The sequence below is a fragment of the Salminus brasiliensis genome, chromosome 5 (genome assembly GCF_030463535.1).
Source record: "Salminus brasiliensis chromosome 5, fSalBra1.hap2, whole genome shotgun sequence".
Classification (NCBI taxonomy): Eukaryota; Metazoa; Chordata; class Actinopteri; order Characiformes; family Bryconidae; genus Salminus; species Salminus brasiliensis.
Genome location: NC_132882.1, coordinates 28,569,756 through 28,595,142, shown reverse-complemented (window position 1 = coordinate 28,595,142; position 25,387 = coordinate 28,569,756). Strand labels below are relative to the sequence as shown.

The 25,387-nt window shown below is 39.0% G+C and overlaps 1 protein-coding gene across 1 annotated transcript in view; it reads right to left on the bottom strand.

The window, feature by feature from the left end:
• col6a4a (collagen, type VI, alpha 4a) overlaps positions 1 to 15,922 on the bottom strand; it is a 28,332-nt gene extending 12,410 nt beyond the window's left edge. Inside the window, exons 1-20 of the mRNA XM_072680071.1 lie at positions 15,901 to 15,922; positions 12,782 to 12,878; positions 12,012 to 12,620; positions 11,278 to 11,862; positions 10,385 to 11,005; positions 9,259 to 9,876; positions 8,582 to 9,142; positions 7,896 to 8,453; positions 7,140 to 7,715; positions 6,386 to 6,967; positions 5,855 to 6,207; positions 5,158 to 5,236; positions 4,447 to 4,592; positions 2,852 to 2,944; positions 2,701 to 2,754; positions 2,293 to 2,364; positions 2,169 to 2,195; positions 1,243 to 1,287; positions 1,043 to 1,096; positions 807 to 869 (exon numbers count right to left, since the gene is read on the bottom strand). Of these exons, the coding sequence (XP_072536172.1) occupies positions 807 to 869; positions 1,043 to 1,096; positions 1,243 to 1,287; positions 2,169 to 2,195; positions 2,293 to 2,364; positions 2,701 to 2,754; positions 2,852 to 2,944; positions 4,447 to 4,592; positions 5,158 to 5,236; positions 5,855 to 6,207; positions 6,386 to 6,967; positions 7,140 to 7,715; positions 7,896 to 8,453; positions 8,582 to 9,142; positions 9,259 to 9,876; positions 10,385 to 11,005; positions 11,278 to 11,862; positions 12,012 to 12,620; positions 12,782 to 12,878; positions 15,901 to 15,903 (5,796 nt within the window). The 5' untranslated portion in view covers positions 15,904 to 15,922. The remainder of the gene's footprint in view (positions 1 to 806; positions 870 to 1,042; positions 1,097 to 1,242; positions 1,288 to 2,168; positions 2,196 to 2,292; positions 2,365 to 2,700; positions 2,755 to 2,851; positions 2,945 to 4,446; positions 4,593 to 5,157; positions 5,237 to 5,854; positions 6,208 to 6,385; positions 6,968 to 7,139; positions 7,716 to 7,895; positions 8,454 to 8,581; positions 9,143 to 9,258; positions 9,877 to 10,384; positions 11,006 to 11,277; positions 11,863 to 12,011; positions 12,621 to 12,781; positions 12,879 to 15,900) is intronic.
• Positions 15,923 to 25,387: the final 9,465 nt, after the last annotated feature.

The following is a 25,387-nucleotide window of genomic DNA, read 5'->3' as shown; positions in this document are numbered from 1 at the left end:
TGTAAGTACGTTTTCTCAACTTTTTCTCAGCCATTCAGTAGTAACAGTTGCAGGATTCAGCGAAACATAATAGCACACAGCTGCTATCTATTGTTTAGGTTTCTTTGCATGTCACAGACACATTGTTGGAAGAAACTCTAAGTTTCTGTCAAACCACAAAAATACACACAATGCTGTGGAACAGAAAAGAGAAAGGAAAAGGAAGCTTCTTGGTGAACATACTTGATCTCACACACATCCATATCAAAATGGAGACAGACCCAGATGTTCTAAGCTTTTTGTAGCAGTTTGACACACAAACTGAACATATTCAGTTTGTGTGTTATGTACAAAGCTGGTGCACAGGTCTGAATTCTTTGTATGAATATGTCCAGTTTGTGTGCCAAACTGTTATAAAAAGCATATGTGTGTGCTGTGAATATCCCACTCGAACTGAGCCCACTGTAGCCTCAGCTTTCTATTCTCTGCTTTTTCTTTATCAAACCATTCTGAGTAAACTCTAGAGGCTGTTGTGCTGATCTTCAGTTCTAAAATACTCAAACCAACCTGTATGGAACCAACAATCTAGCTATGCTTAAAAAAAGAGAAAGCTGATGGCCAGTATTTATGAGGGCATTAAATAAATCTCTTTTAAAGTCCATTTCAATCTCAAGACATTGATTCTGTGGAAGTCAGATTTTATATATTTTCCAGAAAGGGGAGAGAGGTTTTATGTTCTTATAAAGGTTTTGGAGTAGAGTTTACCTACAGTACATTTCTTTTCCTTGACTTGTTTTTGTCTTAAAAGGACAAAAAGTAGCACTCACCGGATCTCCCCTTAGTCCTTTTTCTCCTGGCACACCTGGGCTTCCTCGGACACCTCTTTGACCCTGTTTCAGAATATTTTTGAGGTGAATTGTTGTTTGTGTTAGCTGTACTTCACAGACTACGTTTGCAAGACAAAGATTAGGTATAGACTATCTCTTAACTAATTCCCATCCCATTTAACACATTCTATTACCCAGAGACAAAGAGACAGAGCACAAAAAATAAAAGTGTTTACTGGGCTGCCCATATCTCCTCGCTCTCCAGAGGTTCCTGCAGATCCAGCCATGCCCTAAAATTTAAATCAGTGAAACAGACAAAAAGTATGTTCCATTAGTAAACGCACTGACAACCACAAACATCAGCACAGCAAATCAGCAGGGGATTATTTAGCTGATTTTCTATGACTTTGCTTTAGATTAAAGAAAAAAGTACTACCTGTTCTCCATCCACTCCATCCAAACCATGCTCTCCATCTTCTCCCTGTCAAATACAGATATAGCATGTGGGAAACATGGATTATAGTGAGCTACATTCAACATATGCATTTATATTAGCGTAGGTCAATTCATATTGATTATATAGGGCAATCTAGAACCACACAAATATGTACTAAATCAGGTAAATCAGGTTAATATCAAGAGTGTAAGTGGTGATGAGTGGGTTCTACAATATGATACAGCTACAGCCTCTCTGTGCAGAAAATCTGTCAAGATAACATTGATTTTTCTTTTAGCTAATTTTACAAATCGAGCTGCGTATAACAGCTTCGCAATCATGCTCCACTGACTTGTAATAGGAAGATTAGTGCCTCTATCATTGCTATTCCTTGCTTAGCCCGCTGTTCACTGCGCAATTTAACTCTGGTGAAGTGAGCAGGACAACTCTTGTTAGAACTGTGCAACACTTCGCAACAGTAAACATGCTTCTTTCACTTTCAGTGACGGTTCTGTACCCTTCAGCTTGTTCAGAAATGCATGTGTAAAGCGTGTCCCTTAAGGGTGGCTTAAAGATAACACTTCCCGACTGTAGGGGGGAGCCCAAAAGAAATTCTCGCATTATGCTGCTTTAAAGCAAAAGCAGTTATTTACATTTGAAAACCTCATGGTTTATAGTACATTATATTATCATAAATGTCTCCTGCGTATTTCTCACCATTTATGTTTCTGTTGATACATTTGTAGTGGTTTTGTTTAAATGCCTGCTGTTCATGTTCTGATTATTTACAACACTCTTAACTACAACAATGACCTATGTACTCTGTATCCAGTCATAGGCACTAGTACATAAGTCCAAATCCATCCATTCAGTTCAAATCTAGACATTGTCAGTGGTATTAAATCAAACAGATTTCAGTTACTCACCATGTCACCCCTGTAGCCTCTGTTGCCCTGTTGGGGATTGTAAAAAAGAAACTCTTTTAGACACAGATGAAATCTGAGTGTGTTTCAGTAAGGAGAAGTATCAGTGTGAAGGAATCACTGATACCTTTTGGCCTCTTTTTCCAGGACAGCCCTGATGTCCTTGGGTTCCATTCAGACCTGGTGGCCCTCTCTCTCCCTGCAAACATGACAGACAACTCGAGAGTTACAAGAGTTCGGAGCCCTGTACTGTACTGATTTCTGTAGAACAACAATGGAAAATACTTCTTATGTAGCACACGTTTCTACATAAGCAAGCAACTCTCTGCAGATTTGATGTGAAGAAATGTACCCTGCATCCAAGCCAACTTGAAGTGTGAGTTTGAATGCAATATAAATATCTATAATAGACCTCCCACCGCATACCACACAACATCTATATCACCATTAATTATATGAGTTTATGTTACCATAATCCATGGTGTGCAATCTAAGATAGGAGGCCTGGTTTATAAAGGATCAAATCAACTCTTACAATTCCTCCCTCCTCTCCAGGAAATCCAGGGTGTCCCTTCTGTCCAGGAGTTCCCTGTGCAGTGGCAAAGAAAATGCATTTAATGAAGTGTCCCTTAGCTTTTACTCAATGTACTTTCTGTCACCTTTGTCCCTGGAGAACATCACATCACCTTTATCCCTGGAGGTCCTCGAGGTCCTCGCATGCCCTCATGGCCAGTGCACTTACACATGACATTACAGCACTCTCTTGAGGACACGGCATCCTAGAAGGAGACAGAGGGAGGGAGTTTCTGCTTTTAGATACAGTGCACCAGAGTGCTGGATTTTCTACAGAAGCTCTACTTGTTGGTGTCTCATGAATATTTTAAACTCTTAGTCTTTAACCACCTCCACACAGCCTACGACTGTTTTAACCTTTTGTTTACCTTCCTCTTATAATTATTTTTACTTATCTTAACTATTACTTTCAGTTACTGCTTAACAATTGTTTTATGTTTTATACTATCTCTCCTTTATTTCTTAATTTATTTCTTATCTTTTTTTGGTCCCTCATTATTTGACTTATCTTGCAAGTTAAAATTTGATTTTTGAACTTTAAACTATTAAAATGTATCTTATTTGTTTATGTCTTGTTTAATATATAAATTTTTATTTCTTAATCTGTATTTTATGTATCAGGTTAGCTACTTCGTGAATGAGGGTTACACACAATGTATGTTAGATCAAAAAAAGGTTTGAATAAACAGATTAAAATACTAAGCAGTACTGATAAAGCGATCAAGGTGTTTCATTAATGATGAAACTAATTGCCTCATTTGTAGTGACACGCATTCTTAAAAGTATAAAATTTAGTGTAATCTCACCATTAACCCATGATCCCAATGTCCGATAGGTGTATTAAGTGTTTTAATTATTATAGTAAATCTGACACATCATCCACATACTAATGTCTTTAAAGAGGCCCATATCCAAAATATTCTCATGAGCTCTCTTAGTTAATAAAGTGAAATGGGCAATATGAATATAAAGGCCTTTTAATGGAGTGTATATTCTGGTTTTCAACCTAATCCCTATTTGCCTCATCTGTAGCACACGGTTGATTACCACATTGAACAGTTTCAACACGTTGCTCATACTTGAAATTCATTTAGAATAGAAGCTTTTAGGTACTTGCTGAAGTTAATTGCTCCATTACTGAAGGACTAAGTGAAACATTTTTTTTTTTGTAGACATTTCTTTTATACTCTTTTTTAGAACACTTTCCTGTATTATTATACATTATTATCATATTAAAAAAAGAATATCATTATTATAATATTATGAATACAACAATACGTTCCAATAGATTATTCCGTAACTGTGGTTCTGCATCTTTAGGTATATATAGATATAATCACCTAGAAATATATAGTACAGTTTAATAATACGAGTTCAGAACTGGAACTAGCTCTCTGTAAAAGAAAAATTAGCATGTACAATTCAGAGACAAAAAAGGTTTGTAAATAGGCTTGTAAAATGACATCTGATCATTCATCGCCCCGACCAAAGTTACATACTTACTGTCCATATGTCAAAGAACAACTAAAATCCTGAACTATATTAAAACCACATACACCACATATATTAAAACCACATACATGCCAATATCCTAGCCTTGTTTCTCCAAAATGAGGAAGTGGAAAAATGTACATTGGTAAACGATATGGATTCACATTTATGATTTAGTACATTGTACATTTAGTACATATTCAGTACACTGACTCACAATCTGCTTGTGTATGGCACTGGCCACACTCTGCATGCCAATAGTAAGAGGCTCCTTATAGCCAAACCCTCGTCCAAACTCCAGCTTCTGCAGCTCTGTAGTGCTCTGGACTCCATCCAGCGCTACTATCAGCAGCGTATGGACTCCTGTCACACAATTCACAATGGAATATGCAATGGAGCATCTGTGATTTACACATTGTTAATTAACATAACATTTAAATGTCACTGTTAAACACGGAAATAGTGCTGAAATAGTGCTATGGACAGGCTACAGTAGTCCAAACCTTTAAAGTTCTGTCGGGATGGCTTTCTCTGCTGACCCAGACTATTGTCAGTACAGGTGGACTTGGCCAAGGAAATTCCACTAACTGATGCTTATAAAACTATTAATATAATGGTTAATATATATTATTAATAACATATAAGCAAACATTTTGATGCTTATTTAGCTTTTTATTGAGACCTATTATTATAAAGTGATCCCAACAAACTAGTACAAACTCTTTTGTCCTGCAAAACTGAACGGAATAAAGCAAATCAAAATGTCAGTTCACAAAAGACTGACAGAAGCAATGTTCATCATCTGTCCAAAGCACTTCCAAGCACCCTCTCCACCATTTACACAATGTAATGACAAATCTCATTCTGTTTACATACAGCAATAAAGATAAGGAAAAAAAGCATTTGTAAAAAATATTTATTCCCCTACCACTTCTCATAAGATCCTGTGAGGCACGCATAAGGACTTCAGTGGAATCATCTAGGCCATCAGTGAAGATGATCATGACCTGTCGATGTCAGTTTAATTATTTCATCATTCGTCACATAAATAGTACAACAATGATATTCTACACATTTTAAAAGAACACAGGTACCTCCTGTGTTTCATATGCTATATATCCAAAAGTATCTGGGCAACTCTTCTGGTGTTTAGTGATTTTAGCTACTGTAAGGTGCATTGTTGACACAGCTTGCATAATCTCCACAGAAAATCATTTCCGGTAGAATGAGAGGCTTTGGAGAAGCCAGACATGAGCCTAAGGCCAAATGTCAAGTGCTAGAGGAGTGTAAAGCTCCCCAGCACTCCCCAGACTGTGGAACTGCATTCCTGTAGCATGAGCCGGAGTGCCATCTGTGATCCAGAACTAACCATCCAACATAAGTACCTGATCTTATTAACGACCTCACACTTTGGGTCTGAAAGCAATAAAATCCTGACAACAATATTTCAACAACCTGCGATCCTAGCCTTCCCTGAGTAGAGGCTTGCTAATTCCTTTGATTTCAGAAAGAAACAAGGATGATCAGGTGTCTAAAAACCTTTGGACATTTAGTGTATATCAGTTGCTATGATATTCTACAGAAGACTCTTCAAATAATCTGAAAACAAGAATACTCTGACTCACCTTCACACCAGCTTTAGAGGCTGCAAGCTTAGTTTGAAAAGATCGCAGAAGCTGGGAATTGAAGGCCAAAGGTTGTGTGATCTGCTGTGCCATTACTTTCTTTATCACGTCGGCATTATAGGTTTCGAAGCCAGTATCGTAGAGTGTTCTTCCATCCCTAGCAACCACGCGAAAGCCTGTTCGGGTTGGGGTTTCAGAGGGCTGGGTGGCACAGCACATGTTGTACAAAGTGGAGATGGATTTGATAATCTCAGGCAGGTAGGCCTGCAGCTTATACTGGCCACTGAAGAGCGATTGTGAACTTGCACTGACACGGGACACATCAAATCCAACAGCGATTTCTACAGTGCAATCTGTTCAAAAAAGTACACAGTGCAACTTGGTTAATTAACGTTTATGTGGATAGGGGAAATAAAGCCAAAACCTTAGACAAACATAAAAACTACATCATTTTACAGATGTTATTGAGATGTGATTCAAACGGGTCTTTCATATTTACCCATATTCAGAAATGCTGTCCTCTGTCCTTACCTGTAATGTCACTTGGCACTGGTGTGCAAAGGCTATTAATAACCTGCAGGACAGTTGTATTAAGCTTCAAGGAGTCAAAGGTGTCCATGACAAACACTTTGTCAGGTGACCCAGCAATGTACTCGATCTGTTTGAAAGAGATTTCCCCAATTCCAATTACAAACATCTCGATTTTCTTGGCTCTCAATCTGTCAGCGGCAGCATTGACCTCGTCGTGGGATTCCCCATCGGTGATCAGTAGCAGGTTCTGTGAAATGCCACTATTTATACGGCTGCCTGCGCTGGTTTCGAAGAACTCCTGTACTTCAAATAAAGCATTTCCAATCTTTGTCCCATCTTTCATCTGCCTTATGGATTCAATGGCCTTCTTCACAGGCGTGGGATTCTCATGTTCATTCAAGTAGAACTCCTTCCTGTAGGTGGTACTGAACTGGGCAACACCGATCCTGAAAAAGTCTTTGCTGACCTGAAGATTGTCTACAAGACGCAGCATGAAGTTTATCATGGTATTCCATGACTTCTCTTTGATGCTTTCAGACCCATCAATTAAAATGATCAAATCTGCTGCCACCTTCGAACATACTGAAAAACACAATATGAGACTAAGAATAGCAGAGACAAAGAGTTACACTGTTCAGATCCCAGCTGCTGTACTGTAGTATGTGCATCACATCTTGTTTCAGTGAATCAAATGCAGACTCAATTCAAGGCTTTGTTTTGGAGCCTGGTTTTAGATGTAATGCAATGTAATTACCTGGTTTAGAGTTGTTGCAAAGCACACGGGAGATGTTCTGATGCAGGGCTTTCAAAGCATCATAGTCGCCAACCCTGAAAACTTTGTTCTTGTCTGAGGCAATGATCTGTAGCTCTCCTTCGTTTGCCTTTCCCACTCCAATGCTGAATACTTGAACTCCAAGGTTGTGAAGCACTTTAGCACGTTCAGGCAATTCGTCTACGTCTGTGGCCTCACCATCCGTGATGACAAACATTATCTGTGGGACACCTGCCTCAGCTCTCCCACCACTGGCTTTACTGAAGTAGGCTAGCGAGTACTGCAGAGCCTTAGCTGTGTAGGTATTTCCCGATGGAGCCGTCAGGGCACTGATAGCACTGTTAACCTCTCGTTTGGTACTATACTGGTTGAGAGTGAATTTGGCCTCAGGCGTGTTAGAGTAGACAATAGTACAAAAACGGACATAATCTTGTCCAACGTTTGTGCTGTTTACCACTAGATTCATGAAAACCTTCATTTTATCAAAGTCCGTGCTGAAAATGCTGGTAGAACCATCCACCAAGAAGACCACATCTGCCACCTGTGTTTTCGGACATTCTGAAGAAGAAAGGAGCCATGTTAAATGAAGGAAATAAATGCTCATAGAATGAGTAGAATATCATATTATTCATTTATATTATAAATACAATATTATATTATATATTATAAACAGCATCCATAAAAATTCTGCATAATTACATACATATATAAATGCTCCTGTGTTTAATACTGACTCACCATCAGCAGAGACGCAGATCTTCAGCAGAAGTTTCTTATTTAAGGAAGCCAATGCATCAAAATTCCTCTCCATAAACACCTGTGCGGGAGATCCACTGATATTTCTCAGCTGTGAGCTTTTAGCTTCGCCCACACCTATAGAGTAAATGGTAACTCCCTTGTCCCTGAGGGCTCTGGCAGGGACGTCAACCTCATCCTGAGACTCACCATCCGTGATCACAATAAGGAACTTTGGGATATTGGGGCGGCCTCCTTTTGGTGGATCAAAATACGGTGACAGGTAGGTGAGTGCCCTCCCAATCAAAGTGTTTTTGTTCATTTGGTTAATGCCATTGACGGCCTCCATCATCTGTCTGCTATCATAATAGGTGTTAAGTTGAAACTCAGCCGCTGGATCTGTGCTGAACTGCACGAGTCCAACCCGTACACCATCTTTTTCTATTTTGAGCTTGGAGATGGTGGTATTTATGAACTTCTTCATCTTTAAGAAGTCCTCAGTACCAATGCTCCATGAACCATCAACCAAAAAGATGATGTCTGCCAGCATGTGCTTGCAGGCTATAAACCGAAAGAAAAAGTAAAATTCAAGGATAGTGTTTTTGCACATCAAATCATGGTACATTTTCTTGCTAGCTTCAATGCATTCACTTTAATCCCAGAGTTAAATAAAATAAATCAACCCTCACCTTCTTCTGAGCAAATATCAGTGATAATTTCATTCTTGAGAGGCTTCAGAGCATCATAGTTATCGACAAAGAACATCTTGTTTTGGTCAGCTGACATCTCCAGTAGCTCATTCTTGTTTGCGCCTTTCACACCAATGGCGTAAATGGACACCTCCTGACTCCTCAGAGCTGCTGCTGGCTGTTTTACTGAATCCTGAGACTGTCCATCAGTGATGACGATAAGAATCTCACGAACCTTTGCAGCACGTGTCTTTCTGGCCTCCGTGAAAAGTGGACTCATATAATCCAGGGCCTTGCCAGTCTCCGTACCTCCACCTATCTGGACAATGCCACTTACGGCTTTTTCAATGGAAGATCTGTCATTATACTTCGTCACATTGAACTCTAGAGCCGGTGAACTCGCGAACTTCACCACTCCCACACGGACTTGTTTCGGCCCAATACTGAACACCAGCAAAAACTCCAGGACAAACTTTTTCATGTCCTCAAAGTCAGCTGGATCAATACTTCCAGAATGGTCAATGAGGAAATAGATGTCTGCTTCTTCTGTCTGTACACACCCTAAAATTGCAATACGTGAAATAGTGTGATTCTGAAGGTTGACCTGCTTCACATAACAAGTAAGCGATCATCTCTGTTCATCTTAATGGAAAAAGAACTTAACTTTACTGTCTTACCTTGTTTTATGTTGAACTGATCCATCTTGACAACAGTTGTACGGATGACATTGTTACACAGAGTCTTCCTCAGAAGTGTTTCCATTTCGTCAAGCCTAGCAAAGCTGTCCACGCTGTACACATACTTGCTGGGAGGATAAGATGCAATCTGTCTCAGTTGTACCCCATTTTTGTGTTGAATTCCCAGAGCATAGACCTTTACCCCAGAGCGCCTTAGCTTGGCGGCCTCAGATGTGACATCTTCCTGAGACTCCCCCTCCGTGATGACAACAGCGATTTGCTGCACCCCTCGGGTGCGTCGGCTGCCCAGTTCTTTGCTGAAGACCTTCTCTCGTGCAAACTTCAAGGCCTTGCTAATGTTGGCCAGGCCACCCCTGTGTGGCAAGATTTGAATGTACTGCAGGATGTCCGGCTTGTTCTCAAACGTGTTTAGGTAGAACTCAGCCTTAGGTTCATCACTGTACAGCACCATTCCTATCCTTACGCTGTCATTTCTCATTTCCAGGCCTTTAATCATGTGGTAGAGGAAGCTTCGCACCAGCCTGAAGTTTTGAGCATTGATGGTGTCTGATGTGTCCACGATAAACACAATATCTACCACCTGAGCTAACTTGCAGTCTGGGAAACAAATAAACAAACATGAACATAAGTTAAAAAAACAAAAGTATTAAGTAGAAAAGGCAAATGGTCATTAAATCTGTATTCAAAGCAAACCCAACACATAAACAGAGAACCTTTTTATATTTATATATTTTTTTATATATTTGTATTTTGGATATTGTTGCTGTCGTACAAAAATCTTCTGACTTTTTGACATGACTAAATCACTGTTCATTACATTGTATAAAAATGTATTGATGAGTGCTCCAACAGAAATGCTCCAAAATGACTTGTAGGGTTTCTCTTTTTCCTGTAGAATTGCCATTATGGAGATACAAGGTTTTTACAGAACAGCAGCAGTTTGTTTCTTTAATTTGTGAATGCTCTAATATCTGTGACATGTAAACAGCAGTTTTCCCAATCTCAAACTGGTTAGTATATAAATGAGAAATCACTGACATTTTCTATAACATTAAAATGCACTCTGTAGGAAACTACTCTACAGGTTTTTCGAGGACAAACTGACCTCCACTGACAATGACTGTGTCCGGAGTGTTGATGAAGGTCTTCACATCTTGTGCTATGTTAGTAAAATCTGTATTGGCAGTGAAGAAGGTTTTTCGTGGAGAAGCAATTAGGGTCTTGTCCAAAGTTGAAACACCCGGATCACGTGGAACAGCTCCAGTAGGACTATCAAAAAATAGCTGAATCCTTCTGCTTATATCAACATCAACAATGTTCACTCCTTGGGCCTTCAATGCACGTGCTGCACTCAGCACACTGGTGTCAAATTTTTCTTTGCTCACTACTAGTAGGTACTGCTTGAAGCCCTGGGCAATTCGACTGCCTGACGCAGCGTTAAGGAGACGAGTGCGTACGTAGTCCATCGCTTGTCCAAGGCTGCTACTCCCGGTGTCCGTAAGTTGGAACTTGTCAATAAGTTCAAGTGCCTCATTTTTGGTTCTGTAAGCGTTAAACAGGAACTCCACTTTTACGGTTTCGTCAAACTGGGCCAAAGCCATCCGGTTGGCTTTACCCCCCACGTTAAGTTGTGTAGCAAGTCCAACAAGGAACTGTTTTATTTCATCATTCTGCTGAGCTGTACTGTCCACCAACACAAACACATCTGAAAACGTAGGAGCTAGAGCTGCAACAGAAACGAAACAAAAACAGAATGTTTAAACATCTGACACTGATGTAAAGTTCTTAATAATAGAAGACAAGTGTAAAAACAGGCTAATATTATTTAAAAAAAAGTTTGCCAACAAATGCTAAGGGTAATTATGATATTCTGTAACACTAGTTGTCTTTGGGCTACAAACCCCCCCCCCCCCCCCCCACCCTCCGCGTGGACAGTCATTGACTGAATTCAACATAAACCTTTTTCAAATATATTTAAAACAGCATGCACAGTATTACCCTGCTGCTTGTCCGCCATTGATTTACACACGCTGTCCATCGTGCTACCAGTAGCTTTCAACAGTTCCTGATAGTTTTTGAAGCTGATCAAAAAACGCTGATGTGGTTTATTGGCAATGGACTCCAGCTCTCCTATACTGACATCACCAACCCCAATGGTGAAGATTAAAACCCCTTCTGTCCGCAGTTCCTGTGCTGGTGTCTTCATATCATCGGCCGAATCTCCATCTGTGATCACCACAGCAATCTTGGGCACGTTCCTACGGGCCTGACTGCCACCCGTTTGTGTGAAGTATTTTGTTTTAGCAAATCGGAGGGCTTTCCCCGTTTCAGTGCCTCCCTTCCGGTAGATAAGTTTGTCCACCTTCTCCAGCAGGTCATCCTTGTTTGCATAACCCCCCAGCGGGACCTCTTCATGAGGGTTATTACTAAACTGCACCACTCCGACTCTGACCTTATCAGTCCGAACCTCAAGACCCTCTATGAACGTATGGAGGAACCGCTTCACTTTCAGGAAATCTTCATCACCAATGCTGCTAGAGCCATCCACCATGAACACAATGTCAGCCAAGTTAGCCCTGCATCCTAGAGATGAAAACATGCAACAGTACAAAACATATGCATTATAACTGTAGGCCATATGACTGCATTGTAATTGATTGATACTTCAAATCAATATTTGATTCAATTCCAAATGACATAGTTTTAAATGCGTTAGCTGCTGCTAACTTTACCTTGTGGCACCTGAGATACCTGACGTTTAGCCTCCTCCACTGTGGTGCAGAGTACATGAATGAAGCCTTGGGAGATTCCTTGCAGGGCTGTGAAATCGGACACGCTGTAGATGTGCTGGTCATGAGGCTTTGTGGCGATCTCTTTCAGCTGTTCCATGTCAGCATCTTTAATTCCAATGGCGTAGAGTACGATGCCCTTTCGCTTCAGCTCCTGCGCATGCGGCTCTACGTTGTCCTGTGACTGTCCATCTGTGATGACCACAGCGATCTGAGGTGCCCCCTTTTTAGCACGGCTCCCTGCCTCTTCTTTAAAGTGGTTCTTTAGTAAAAAATCTAAGCCCAGACCAGTCTTGGTGCCACCGCCCATGTATGGGAGATTTGCGATGTAGTTGTGAATCGCCTGCTTGGATTCGTAACTGTTAAGAAAGAATTCGGTGCGGGGCGTGTTGCTGTACTGAACTAGGCCAATTCGAACCTTCTCAGGGCCCACATCGAAACCGTCCACCAAGGTGAGAAGGAACTCGCGCATCCTCTGGAAGTTCTCTGTGCCGATGCTCCATGAGCCATCCACCAGGAAGACAATATCAGCCAAGGCTTCCTGTGTGCATACTGGGATGGAAAGCAATCCTGGTCAGATAGTACGGAACCAGGTACTTGACAATAAACAATACAGTTTTTCTACAGTGATACAGTCAGTATTAGAATAACACATTATTGGATTTTTTCCAATTACATTAAATGCAGCATTCAGCTTTGTGAACCGTACATACCTGTTTTCTGTGCACTGCTGGAAAGGTAGCATGATGTTAAAATGAAGACAGACAGCAACCCTTTTATAAACCCCATGACTGCAGTGTTCTGTAAGTCCTGGAAAAGGGACACAGGACAATTAGAATACAAATATTCCTTCAATGTTTCTATGTTCTTTATATTCTTTTTCTCTTTCAGTCTATTGTAGATGTGCTGATGTGCTTGGGATCACTGTCTTGTTGCATGACCCAATTTTGGCCAAGCTTTAGCTGCTAGATAGGTGGCCTCACATCAGCCAGAATCATCACCAATACTCTACCATGCTTGACAGTTGGTATGAGGTGTTTGTGTGGATATGCTGTGTGTGGTTTTCGCCAACTGTGGCACTGTGCAGTACAGCCTGTGCTGTGGGGTTTGGCCTGCTAGCTACCTTACCTTGCAAGCCTAGCTGGCCGGCTACAGGTCCAAACAGGTCTCATTTCGCCTTTCTGTTATTCCCAACACCATACGTTGAACTTAACGCTCTCTCAGACACAACGTTTTATAGTCAATAGTCAGTTAGTCAACAGCAGTAGCACTGAGCTGTCGGATATTCAGTGTATCTGTAGCCGAACAGAACCTTTAAATTCAACTTTCTGTCCTTTACCAATCCCTCGAGTCATTCTCATCAAATTGTTCGTAAGTGGGGTTTCTGTCAGCCAGACTTGCAAGTGTTTTGTAGTGAACAGAATTAAATTTTATACTTACTAAGCTAATGCTAATCAGCTTCTCTCTCCAGATTTAGAACAGTTTAATAGTTGTCAAATCAAAAAACGGTTTATCATTTAATTGTTAGTTCACTTAGTTTTTGATCCTGTGACCCTACAAACTTTGTATTTGATCATTTTTCGGCGGGATGATTGTATGGAAGCCACGTGAAAGTAGAGCCATCTGTGCTACTTACACTACTCCCCGCCCTCAGTAATACTGTATATGCACTCGATTAGGTTTTTCTATGTTCTTCTATGATATCTCTCAAATAACCATTTTGTTGTGAAGCACGTGTCTTTATTAATTTAAAAACTTTATTCATATATCATAATTTTAAGAAGTCATTGTCCTGCTTAATTTGATTCATTAAGAGTCTCTGCCCACTGAACTAGTTAATTAGTTAATAATTAACTACTTAATTGTGCTACAGTATGTATTTCCCATAGTATAACTCACACTCCCATGAAGAGCTTTTTATCAAATTCACTGTACTGTTTTTTCTCTTAGCAGACAAAAAAGGCTAAACTGAAATTTGCCACTTCACATCCATTTCCTTGTATTTTATTTATTTTCTTGTCCCCACTGAATTCTTTCACAATACATTTTTACAATTACTTCTTCTAAACTCTCTCTATATCTTTTAGAATTTTAACTTACTGTGCCTTTAGGACTGCGGTATGTGAATCATATTTGTTGTGATTTCCTGCCCTGTTTTGTGTTTCAAAATTCAAAATGTTTGGGCTTTAAAACTTGATTAAATGGTGCTAAACAGCTGTATGTTTGTAAATTCCCAAATGTTTATTACATTACAAAATCAATACATTTCAAATGGGTATTTTTGAAAGCTTAGTTTGCATATATGGCCTTGGGTGGGGTGGGGAGTGGATGGTACACTTCAAAACTTGAAATATGTTTACACAGTACAGTAAACCCTTTATATTTTCTCTTTTTTTGATGCTATACTTCAAAAAAGCAAGGGAAACTGGAGTTGTCCCTGAGACAGACCCTCGAAAAGCTATGGCTTCTTTTAACCACTGACCTCTAGTCAATGGTGTATTGACATCTATTATGTGTGGCTCAGAGGCTGTATGTCCATTTTTAAAGAAGACCAATCTGAAAATGCCCCTCTTTTGATTCCAATTTCCAACAGTCAGGAGTGGACATACATTCAACCATGCATGGGGGTTTTGCTAAATAGCAAGAAAAAGGAAGATTATTGTCAGATCTCGACGCTCCTTGCCTGCAGAGGTCACTCTCGCCACAGTATTACTCCTTTTACTTTTACGCACAACTGTTGCATTTTACTCTCATTTAGATCAGTATAAAACCACAACTAGAGTTTAACTAGAGTTATTTGCAAAGCATTGCTTTGTTATTCATTGGTTTTTGAACATTTACTTCTGGTTTATGATTATTCTGTTCTTATAATCCTGTCTGTTTGAGCCATCCCAGTTTGCTGGATAATTCACTAGAATTTTGCAGTTCTGTCCAGATGGAGTTTAGACAGATAACTATGCTAGGAATCTTTTTTTTCTGTATGCATTCCAGCACTGCTATAATCAACATATTTCTCAGTGACTGCATGGAACACAAGGAGCAGCCAACAAGTATTGTGGGCAAATGCCAATAATTTTTTTAATGTTAAGCAGTATTATGTTAAAAAAGGTTCTTGTTCCTGGGCTTGTTCCTGGAGTCGGAAAGTGACAAGTGTCAAGAGATACAAGCTAAGAGACACAAAACTAGCATTAAAAATGGAAGAAACATATGGTCTGACATGGTAAAGTGATATTTCAGGATTTTACACAAACATGAGTCGGCTTAGGCAATGTTACACACAAGCAAACAGTCTGCCCATTTCACTAAAGTTACAAAGTGCACTTTCTGGAGTGCTAAGCCCGGAGTAGTAACAATAGCAGCACTATTCTCCCTATTGCAGGTCAGTGGAGCAACAACCTGATTTTGAAGCTGCTAGGTTAAGATAAAAATGCTATATAGTGCTGCTTTAAATGATAAACTGATCCCCAGAAAAAGGCATTCAGTTAAGGATGAAACATCATTCTCATCATTTTAAGCTTTGCGTCATGCAAAGGTTTGGGCACACCAAGAGATTTGAACTTTTTTAACTTTTTTTACCAAGGCCTTTAGGCCTTATCAGACCTTAATTAGCTTGTTAAGGCTATGTTTTGTTTATACTTATTTTTAGGAAGTGCCAGGTGATGCAAATTCCAGTGCTCAACAATCAGTAGTGATGGTGATCTTTAAGCAGCTGCCTAGAACTCTAAAAATGAAAAACATTGTGTTGTGGCCAGTGATATGGGGTTTGACTTCTATCGCAGGACAATGATCCTAAACGCAACTCAAAACCCACATAACCACTACCCTCCCTTACCATTAGCACTTGAGCCCCCCAGGGTTGTGTCTTCAGCCCTCTGCTGTACTGCTGTACTATACACTTATGACTGTATAGCCACTGTTGTCAAGTTTGCTGACAACACTCTTGTATTGGGCCTGATCTCAAGACCGTGATGAGAGGGCCTAGCTGAAAGAGATTAAACAGAATAATAATCTCTTCCTCAACATCAGCAAGTCAAATGAACTGATAGTGGACTGCAACAGGAAGCAGGAGAGGAGCTACCACCCTCTTAGTATCAACAGAGCTGCAGTGGGAAGGGAAGATAGTTTCAAGTACCCTGGAGTTCACATTTTGCAGGACCTGTCATGGTCCTGCAACATCAAGGTCTGTCAGCATCTTTTCCACTTCAGACACTCAAAGGACTTCAGACTGCATCAAGCAGGACACCCTCCAGAGGGTGGTGTGATCAGCTGAGCACATCATCCGGACCAAGCTACCTGACCTACAGAACATTTACAACAAGCAGTGCAGCAATAAGACCAGAAAGACCTGAAGACCTGAAGAACCTCAACCATCCCAGCAATGGACTGTTCTCTCTGTTGCGGTCAGGGAAGCCCTTTCGCTCTCTGAGGGCAAACACAGAGAGGGTAAGGAGAAGTTTCTTCCCTCAGGCCATTCGGGTTTTGAACCAGATCATGAACTAGATACAGACATCACACACTGCACTGGTAATTCAACACTTTAATATAGATGCATTATAAGTAACTTCCACTCATTGCACAGCATTATGAGTTCCCTTTGCCCCATGTCTAACAATAGATATTGATTGCTGTGCTTAAATTAACACAAACATTTAAAGGAAAACCCCTAACCCCTAACTGCTACCCCTAACTGCTTGTCCTTAATATGCACTAGACATAGATCAGGCAGCAGCTGGCTAGCTGTGTGATCTCTAAACAGTGGAAAAATAAGACCTGCAATCTTTACGTAAGAAGTCAGGAACACAACCTTTCTGGTGAACTTTCTCAACCACAAAGACAAGCATATGAGTACATTCCTCTCATTGCAGAGAACCACAGCTTTTAGATGTGGCCTGTAGGCCCTAATGTGAAATCTGTTCTTTGAACAGAGATTGGCAAGTCTCAAAAACAGATGCAGACTACCATTAAGCAAAGCCCAAAACACAACCTCTGGAATTAACATTCTTGTGGAGTCTAATGTCACAACTGTCTATGCCTTTAACTGTTCTTTAATGAGTCTGTTTCAGTGTTTGCCACTGATGTTAATAATACTTGCTAAACATATTGAGAGCAAATGTCACAAAGGTCCTTTCCTGTCTACTGAATGGATTGTTTTTGACATTTGTAAGCTTGAGAAAAGCCTGAAGCTCATCTTCCTTGCAATCTGACGTCCTATAAATTTCTGTTTTCTGTGATTTATTTTTTTGTGTGCCACCAACACCGCCCCATCTCCTCCCTGTTCCTCAGCCCGCTTTCTCTTAGCTCTACCGTTGTTCACCAAAAGGGGGAGTCACGTCTTCTTGCTTAAAGCAGAAGCCATCCAGAACTCCATCTCAAGCCCTCAGAGTTCTCTCTTGCACTCATACAGTCCCTTCTTGTACTACAACCATATGTCAAAGACATGGTCTCAACTCACAAATACTTCCTGACAAACAAAAGCCACAAGCACATCCTGTTTTGACGTCAAGTCCTTGACAAGTGCAGTACAGAATCCAACGATTTTTTAAACAGCAGCAGCTGCACTTAAAGATTTCACGCCATTTTTATGCAATTTATAAATACAAATGACATACTTTTATGATTCTGTTATAAATATATATATATATATATATATATATATATATATCTGCACTGTACAGCTAATTAGAATTCCATATCATTTGTGAGATAATGTCTTCAGAAAGGCTTCTATACTTCCTTGACATTCTGATACAGCTCCACGTCTAATACAATAGCAAACTTAGGATGGCCTAACATAGGACGTTGGTTGATGATAATTGTAATAATCATGCATTTGTATATGATGTATATGATGATGCTGATGTAGAAACTGGGACTAGATCCACATGGATTAGCATTATAGAGAATTAGCACTAGCCTTACAGAAAAATATAACATCTACATATAATATAAGATCTTTCTATGTAATTAATTTCTATGTAATTGTTGATGATAACCCTTATGGTAATATCATGGGCATGTTAATGGAACGTCTGTTAATGCTGAGGGGGTAATGAAAGCACAGATTTCATACACTATTTTCCAATTACTGTTCAGTTCCATTGCTGACATGTTCAGAAATCCACCATTAACTTACATGAGTTTTAGATGATGCTAAAAAAGCTCAATTTTGCCTTTCCACCTTAAATGCTGCTGCAAATTGGTGCTGCATACAAAAGCATCACAAACTAAGAATGACCTAACATGGGAAGTGGGGTCTCTGTATTCATGTATATGTCAACGTTGCTGTAGTAATTGGGACTAGATCTATCTGGATAAGCATTATAGAGAATTAGCACTAGCCTTGCAGAAGAATATAACACTATTTTTATAGAGTTACAAATGCAGTAAAGTAGCCAAGCATGATTGAAGCATTATGCTCTTCCTAAATACAATAAATGTGTTATTAATAAGTATAGGTTTGGAATGGTGGTTCTGCATTTTGGATCTGTGCAACATTTAACCGTAAAAGCCTTTCAAGGCAACTTCAGGAGAAGGGCCATCTGGACAAGGTGCCGGTAACTCAGCCAACCAGCTGCGATCTCTTCAGCTAGCTACCCTGAGTGGACAACTCTGGAGTAATTACTTTAACATAACTGCAATGTTCTTGTTACAGTGCTACACTATGTGGATCTGAATCAGCCATAATGATCCTATGAGACCTAAATCAGTCATAAATTGAGTTTCATTCTGAGGCAGTGTTGTGAAAAAACTTGTAACATCGCTTTTGAGAATCTCAAAGTCACATACTTACTATTTATACATCAAAGAACAACTTAAAAAACTCTATAAATATATTCTTTGGCACCTTATTTAAATTATTATCATTACATAACATGAATCATTACATAACATAAACCACCATCATTGGAATTGTAGCTCAATTCCAATGATGTGTATTTGAAATATGTAACAAATAACAGAACTAACATAAAGTTCATTAAGAAACTAATCTAAACAAGAAACATGAATTAATTACACTTAGTATTTCTCAGTTTTCATGTCAACAAGAACAAACAAATCCCTTTTCTGTACCCTAGAATTAACGGCCTCTGGTTTTTGGGCAGTGAACTGCAGGCACTTTAAGAAGTTGTTAATAAATAATTAATGGGCCAGGTTACAAACGTTTTGGAAAACACTCATTAATAAATATTCTTAGGAAATACTTTACATATGAAAGTACGTAACATAAAAAGAAACTGACCCCACATTATTGTCCTGTAAAGTTCTTTATCACCAGCCTAGTTATCTCATTAGCTTTATTAAATAGCCTACAGTGACCCAGATAAAGTTTGAATTACAGTTCTGTTCTGACAAGCTCTGTTGCTTTTTGTAACGAAGATCCAGTCAGATGGCTGCTAAGACATGACTGGTTATAATCTTTGTTCATTTCTAAACAGTCAAAAGACTCAGCATTGCTAAGCATTGCTTAAAAAGAGGACAATCTACGATGTTAACTGTCCAATCTTTAACCCCTTAAAGCAGAAAGGTTTGTTTCACACTAAGGTGTATTATTCAATGACACTTTCACCTACCGGCGGGTCATACACTGTTTAAGGGATGAAATCCCATTTCTAAATCCCACAATTAATCGACTATTAATTGCCTGTTAAACAGAAACAGTAAAAAATGGGATAATGATCTATAAATGAATTTAATATTCATTAAATCACTGAATATTGTTAGGTACTGCTTAAATGCTTAAACAGACTAGCTGCCTTTGGTCATATCTAAACATCTGTGTAAAGCAATTATGCACCATGTCCAGTATTTATATCATTGTGCACCCATAACCCTGACTGATTCCATAAAGCTGCCTGGAAGTGGAGCGCTCTTTAGTCCTTTTGTAAATAATGACCCTTTACTTTAGTTGAAGACAATCAGATCCAGTGTTGTACACAGATGCTCATTCTAATGTATTACAGCACGCTAACAGCTGCTAATACTTACTCCCACTAACTCACAGAGGAGGAGAAGGAGGAGGAAGAGAACGCTGTGCAGTGAGCACAGAGCATGGCCAAGGTAAATGAGGAAAAAATACTCCTACACCTGCTATTGTTAAAGCAGGGGACAGAAAACGAGTCGCAAACAAATATGTTACATGTGACAAAAGACAGATTTTCAGATCAACTTGAGCGACTGTCAATTTTAAGCGCTCCTTAGAACGGCTTTGTTTGGTCAAGCTGATGAGATTCAGGCGACTTCCTTTTGCCCAAGAATTCTATACTGATGTGGACACATCTGTGAACACTTGTTATGTAACCCTGCTGTTTCATGTGCACACACATTCATTCCCTGCGTCTACAAACTTTGTTTGCATCTCATCCCATCCCAGACCAGAAGAAATATGGAGGCTCAGGCATAGGACTGAACTATTTCAGGGGCTAAACAATAGAGCATATCTTAGAAAATAAATGTATGCTAGAAATTCAAAGCAAAAAGAAACGGTATGAAAGGTGGCATAGCTTTCTGGGGTCTTAATGAAAATGTCTGTAATGTGTCTCGACACTACACTTCACCCAAGTACTCTCGGGAGAGACAGAAAACAACTCTGTTCAGGCACCTAGGGGGAGTTTGTTCCACCACTTCAGTGTCTGGACAATAAAAAACCTGGATGCTTGTCTACTGTCGATCTTAATGGATAAGCCACTCTTTACCCCATCTATTTTTCATTACTTAAATTAGCCTTTACTTCTAAGTTTATTCACATTTCTCACTGTTTGCACCACCTAGCTAATGTTTACTTCACCTTGAGTTCACATGTTTTTCTTCTAGCTGTAGTAATTTACACTCACAACACAATTCTTTTGTTAACTTCTGCTGCCTGCAGTCTAACCTTTGGAAACCTGTAGTATATTTTCAAGGTAGCCCTAAAATCTCAGAAAACACACTCTGCCACCTGACAAGTTTGAACTGTGACTGCATTGCAAGGTAAGTGGGTAAGGGGTATAAAATAACTCTAATGAGATGGTTTGTGATGTAGGAAGCCGAGACAAATCTGAACGGTGTGTTGGATGTTCTGATCTCAGACTTGGACAGATAACAAAAACAAAAAACAAAAAACTGAAAGAGATCTGTCTTTTTCAGTTTGTGGAGTGTAAGTATTTTAAGATCAGAACTTCTTAGAAATTAGACGGAAATAAACTAAGCTGTTTGCAGTTGCAGTGATGATTGGGAAAGAACTCAATCTTGTACACCTTCTAATCCATCTAATGTATCCGATTAACTCATTCCCCTAAATTTCGAGCATCATTTTGTTAAAAATGAAATCAAGATCAATTTTAGATTTGTTTGTTTTCATGTTTTAGAACTTTTTTTTTCATTTTATAAAAAATAAATAAAAAATTAGGTATTTAATTAAACTTAAATGCAAAGGTGTGTAGCATTTTTACCTTTAACCTATACAGCCACCTATACCATTTATACCTATAACAGCTTCACAATCATTGTGGGCCCTGTTTACACCTGACGTTAACATGTGTCATGGACCCGGATAGTATCTGGATCTACTTTGAGCAGAATATGTTTACACTTAAAACGTATGACATTTAAAATACATCGCCAGAGTGACCAGATGAGCTCTGTTTTTACTTTTCCGCATAAAAAGAACACCAACACGTACCATCATTTCTGTTGTACTTCCTGTAAACAACTGTTTCTCATAAAAATGGTCCTGCTCTGAATGGTTTTAGAAGAATGGTGAGGGTTCGACAATGAGACAACCTATTTAAACCACAAAGAAAAAAAACTCTGTAATCCTGCTCTCACACACAAACATACATGAAAGAGAAAGCGAGGGCCAAGCCAGGAGCCACAGTAATTATTACTTGTATTAACTTGCTTTTTTTTTGTCAGATGTATTTCTGCTCGTCTGACGGAATCCGATCACAGAACACGCATCCCGTTTTCACCTGTGTTAAATGTCGCAAGTAAGCAGGAAGACGTTTGCCAGAACTGCATAACGCTGTCTTACTAGCTTTGGGTATCTTTTGCATTCTAGCCTTTACAAACTAGCTTAAATTTCTGAGTAAACAGTGAAGCACCTCTAGATAACAGCATCTGCTAAATGCCTTAAATGTAAATGTTAAATGTACATATAGCTCAAGCACGTGCAGCAATTAACCTGTACAGGACCTAAACAGTATAATTACTGGGACTCCTTATGTGTAAACAGAAGCTACACATTACATACATTTCTGGTAATACAGAGATATAGCTAGTAGAGTGGTAAGTTTATGTGATGAGTAAGTTTACTAAGATTTGTAGGTTGGTTTTGTGTTTATATTATGTACATTAATTTAGAGAGGACAGCAGCAAACATCTACCCTGTTTGCAAACGACGATTTTTTCAAGATGATTCAGAAATGAACAGAATTACATCCTGTTTAATGTCAATATAAATTCATGCACATAAAAAAGTGCATGACTGCATGTGTGAATGTGTGAAAGTCTAAAGACTACTGGTAAGTTATCCAGTAATGCCCTGGGTTTTGAGTGTGAAAATGGCCATTGGGCAATTCCAATTTTCATCGTGATCCACTCCTTGGGTATCATTGTCAATTAGAAATTCTTTTATAATTAGTTGAATGTATTGGGAGAGGGCAGCAGGGTTTACGCCAAAATATCTTGGTATTTGGTTCCGTTCTCTTTCCCTTTATCTTAATTGAAGCCCCTTTCCGAAATGAGGAAAAACAACCCTGTAACAACATCCTGTCACCACCAGGCCTGCTTGTAGGCACAGTAACCTTTGGCATTGGAGCTGTGCTGGCTTGAAGTAATTAGGAATCCAGAAATTGAAGCCAAAACGTTCAACAAGGTTTTATGCCAAAATTTCTCTGAAGCTTTTCCTTTGTATCTTAAATGGAATTGGAGCTCCTGTTCCAGCTGAAAAAGCAAGATTTTGTTGTGCAGCTTTTGTCTTTTTGCTAAATTTGCATTTAAATGCCTTCAAATCCCCATGACAATGGTTCAACTTAGCATCAATAAACTTTACATTAATACCCTTGATTTTATAAGATGTGCATACAAACATTTAGACACATATATACTACTATTTCAAGTAGAAATTTGGAATTACTTGAAATTCTGAATTGATTATTAATAAAATGTGGTTTGATAGTTATATAAGTCACAATCATAGACAAACACAATCTAACTAAACATTCACAGTGCAGGCTAGAAAAAGTAAGTGAACTTCTATTTCAACAGTCACAGTGTTTTCATTATTGAGATGAGATTGGAAGTGTGGGTTTCATGAGTGCTTTGCTTTGTTGTTTACTGAAAAATTTATTATTCTGAAGAAAGTCTGGTCAGTATGAATCATGCCTCACTGCAAACAACTTACTGAAGACGTGTTCTTAATATGCTAAACAAACTGCACAATTGCAGAAATTAGGTCATTCCAGTTAAAAAAAGAGGCCTATTTACTTTTCTTGTATTTTATTTGCATTAATTTGCTTCAAGTTTTGTTATTTAATTACATGAACTGTGTTTTTATCTTTGCAATACTAAGTGTCATCACAAAATAGTCTGTATGTCATGGCAAATGAGAACCGTGCAATTTTCCTTTTGCATAAAGTTTGTCTTACATGACATTGCACATATTGCTTGCCCACATTGCAATGATGATGCTGAAACAATATATTGTGCAGCCCTAATGAGAACTGCATTTTTTCAAATTCCATTAACTAGCATGACTTCCACAATTTCAAAGCAACTAAATGCCCATGAAGCAATAGGAATAGCAAAAGTTCAGTATTTCCAAGCAGCTCCAGTTCCTTAGACATATAGATGGCAGTTCCTCAAGAACCACACCCTCCTAAAGTCTTTTGGATCCGAAGCTGAAGGAAATTCCCCATTATGTCCGATTATGTTAATCGGTACACAAGAGCAAGCCACTGCACTGATACCAGCACAAAAAGAGACACAAGGAGAGCACAACTAGCAACCCATCTCTGCTTATGATGGCAGCAGACTGTGTCCTATAAAGTCTGAACTGAGGTGTGATGCAGAGAAAATCAGCCAATACATGATTACTTGCAAAGTAGGTGCAAGTAATTAATATCTAAAGAAATGTATATGTGTGTGTCTGTAGGGATATTCAAAGAGTGTCAGTGCTTATTTTCCACTCTTATGTCTTTGTAAGCCAATTCCTTTTTCAACAAATTCACTTAATCCCATACTTTCGGAGTTTGTTTACAAACAAAGTGACTGATGCATTCAAACAGGATTTGAGCAAATTGCACATTTCCTGCACAGCTAACCATAAATGACCTATGAGAAAAGCAGACAAAATCCTAATGAAATCACAGAAACACTGACACTCATTTCATATGAGATATATGTCCCTTTCAAATGTCTAATGTTCAACATGCGTGTGGTCTATCCTGACATTCAACTAATATGGTTTATCTTCTGTTTATCCTGCTGGGTGAAGATTGGACATCATTCCTCGGCTTGGTTTATAAGCCTCTTTATAAACATCCTCCCCTCTTAAAGACTCAGCAAAAAGCTAAGTGATGCAGAGTCAAGACCGCAGACAAGTTCACAATCAGAGCACCATTACCAGACTTTCTTTAAATAAAAAGGTCAGTACTTTACTAGTGTTGCACTGGAGCTATGATGCTAATGTAGCAAACAATGGCAGTCTATGGGAACCAAAATGCCTTAGGTGACATAGGCTGCATCCACAAGCACATTTATCACATAGCACTTTTAATACCTACTAAAAAAAGCTAATCTAAAACACTGTTCAGAATTTTAAAACTGCATGGCCAATAAGCCCCTTTGTTTTTGGAGGGTCTCTTGTGTATCATCCTTCATTGAAACCAATGGGAACAAGCAGCTGGGCTCAGGGAACGGGGAGGGGCTCATATTATGCTTGCCCAAATATAGGTTTTGTTTTTAATAAATCAATTAGAAATTCTAGGGGGGTTATTATTCATTTTATTTTATTGTATTGGGTTTTGCTAGCTGTGTTAATTTGGGGGGTTGTTTTGTTAGAGAGGCGTGGGTCACAACATTGCCCTCCTTATGGCAAACTGGGGTTTGATTCCCAAGCTGGGCAAGCACACCACCCTACACCAGTAAGAGCCAAGACTCTTAACTCTGCTTCACCTGCATAACAATATTCAAATGTTTAACACATATTTACAGGCAGGTTCATAAAAAAAAAAGAAAAAGAAAAAAACAAACAACAACAACACATACTACTTACAGCCACTACTTATTTTTAAAGTATCAAGAAATGATAAAATATTATAAAAAATAGAATAATTAATATA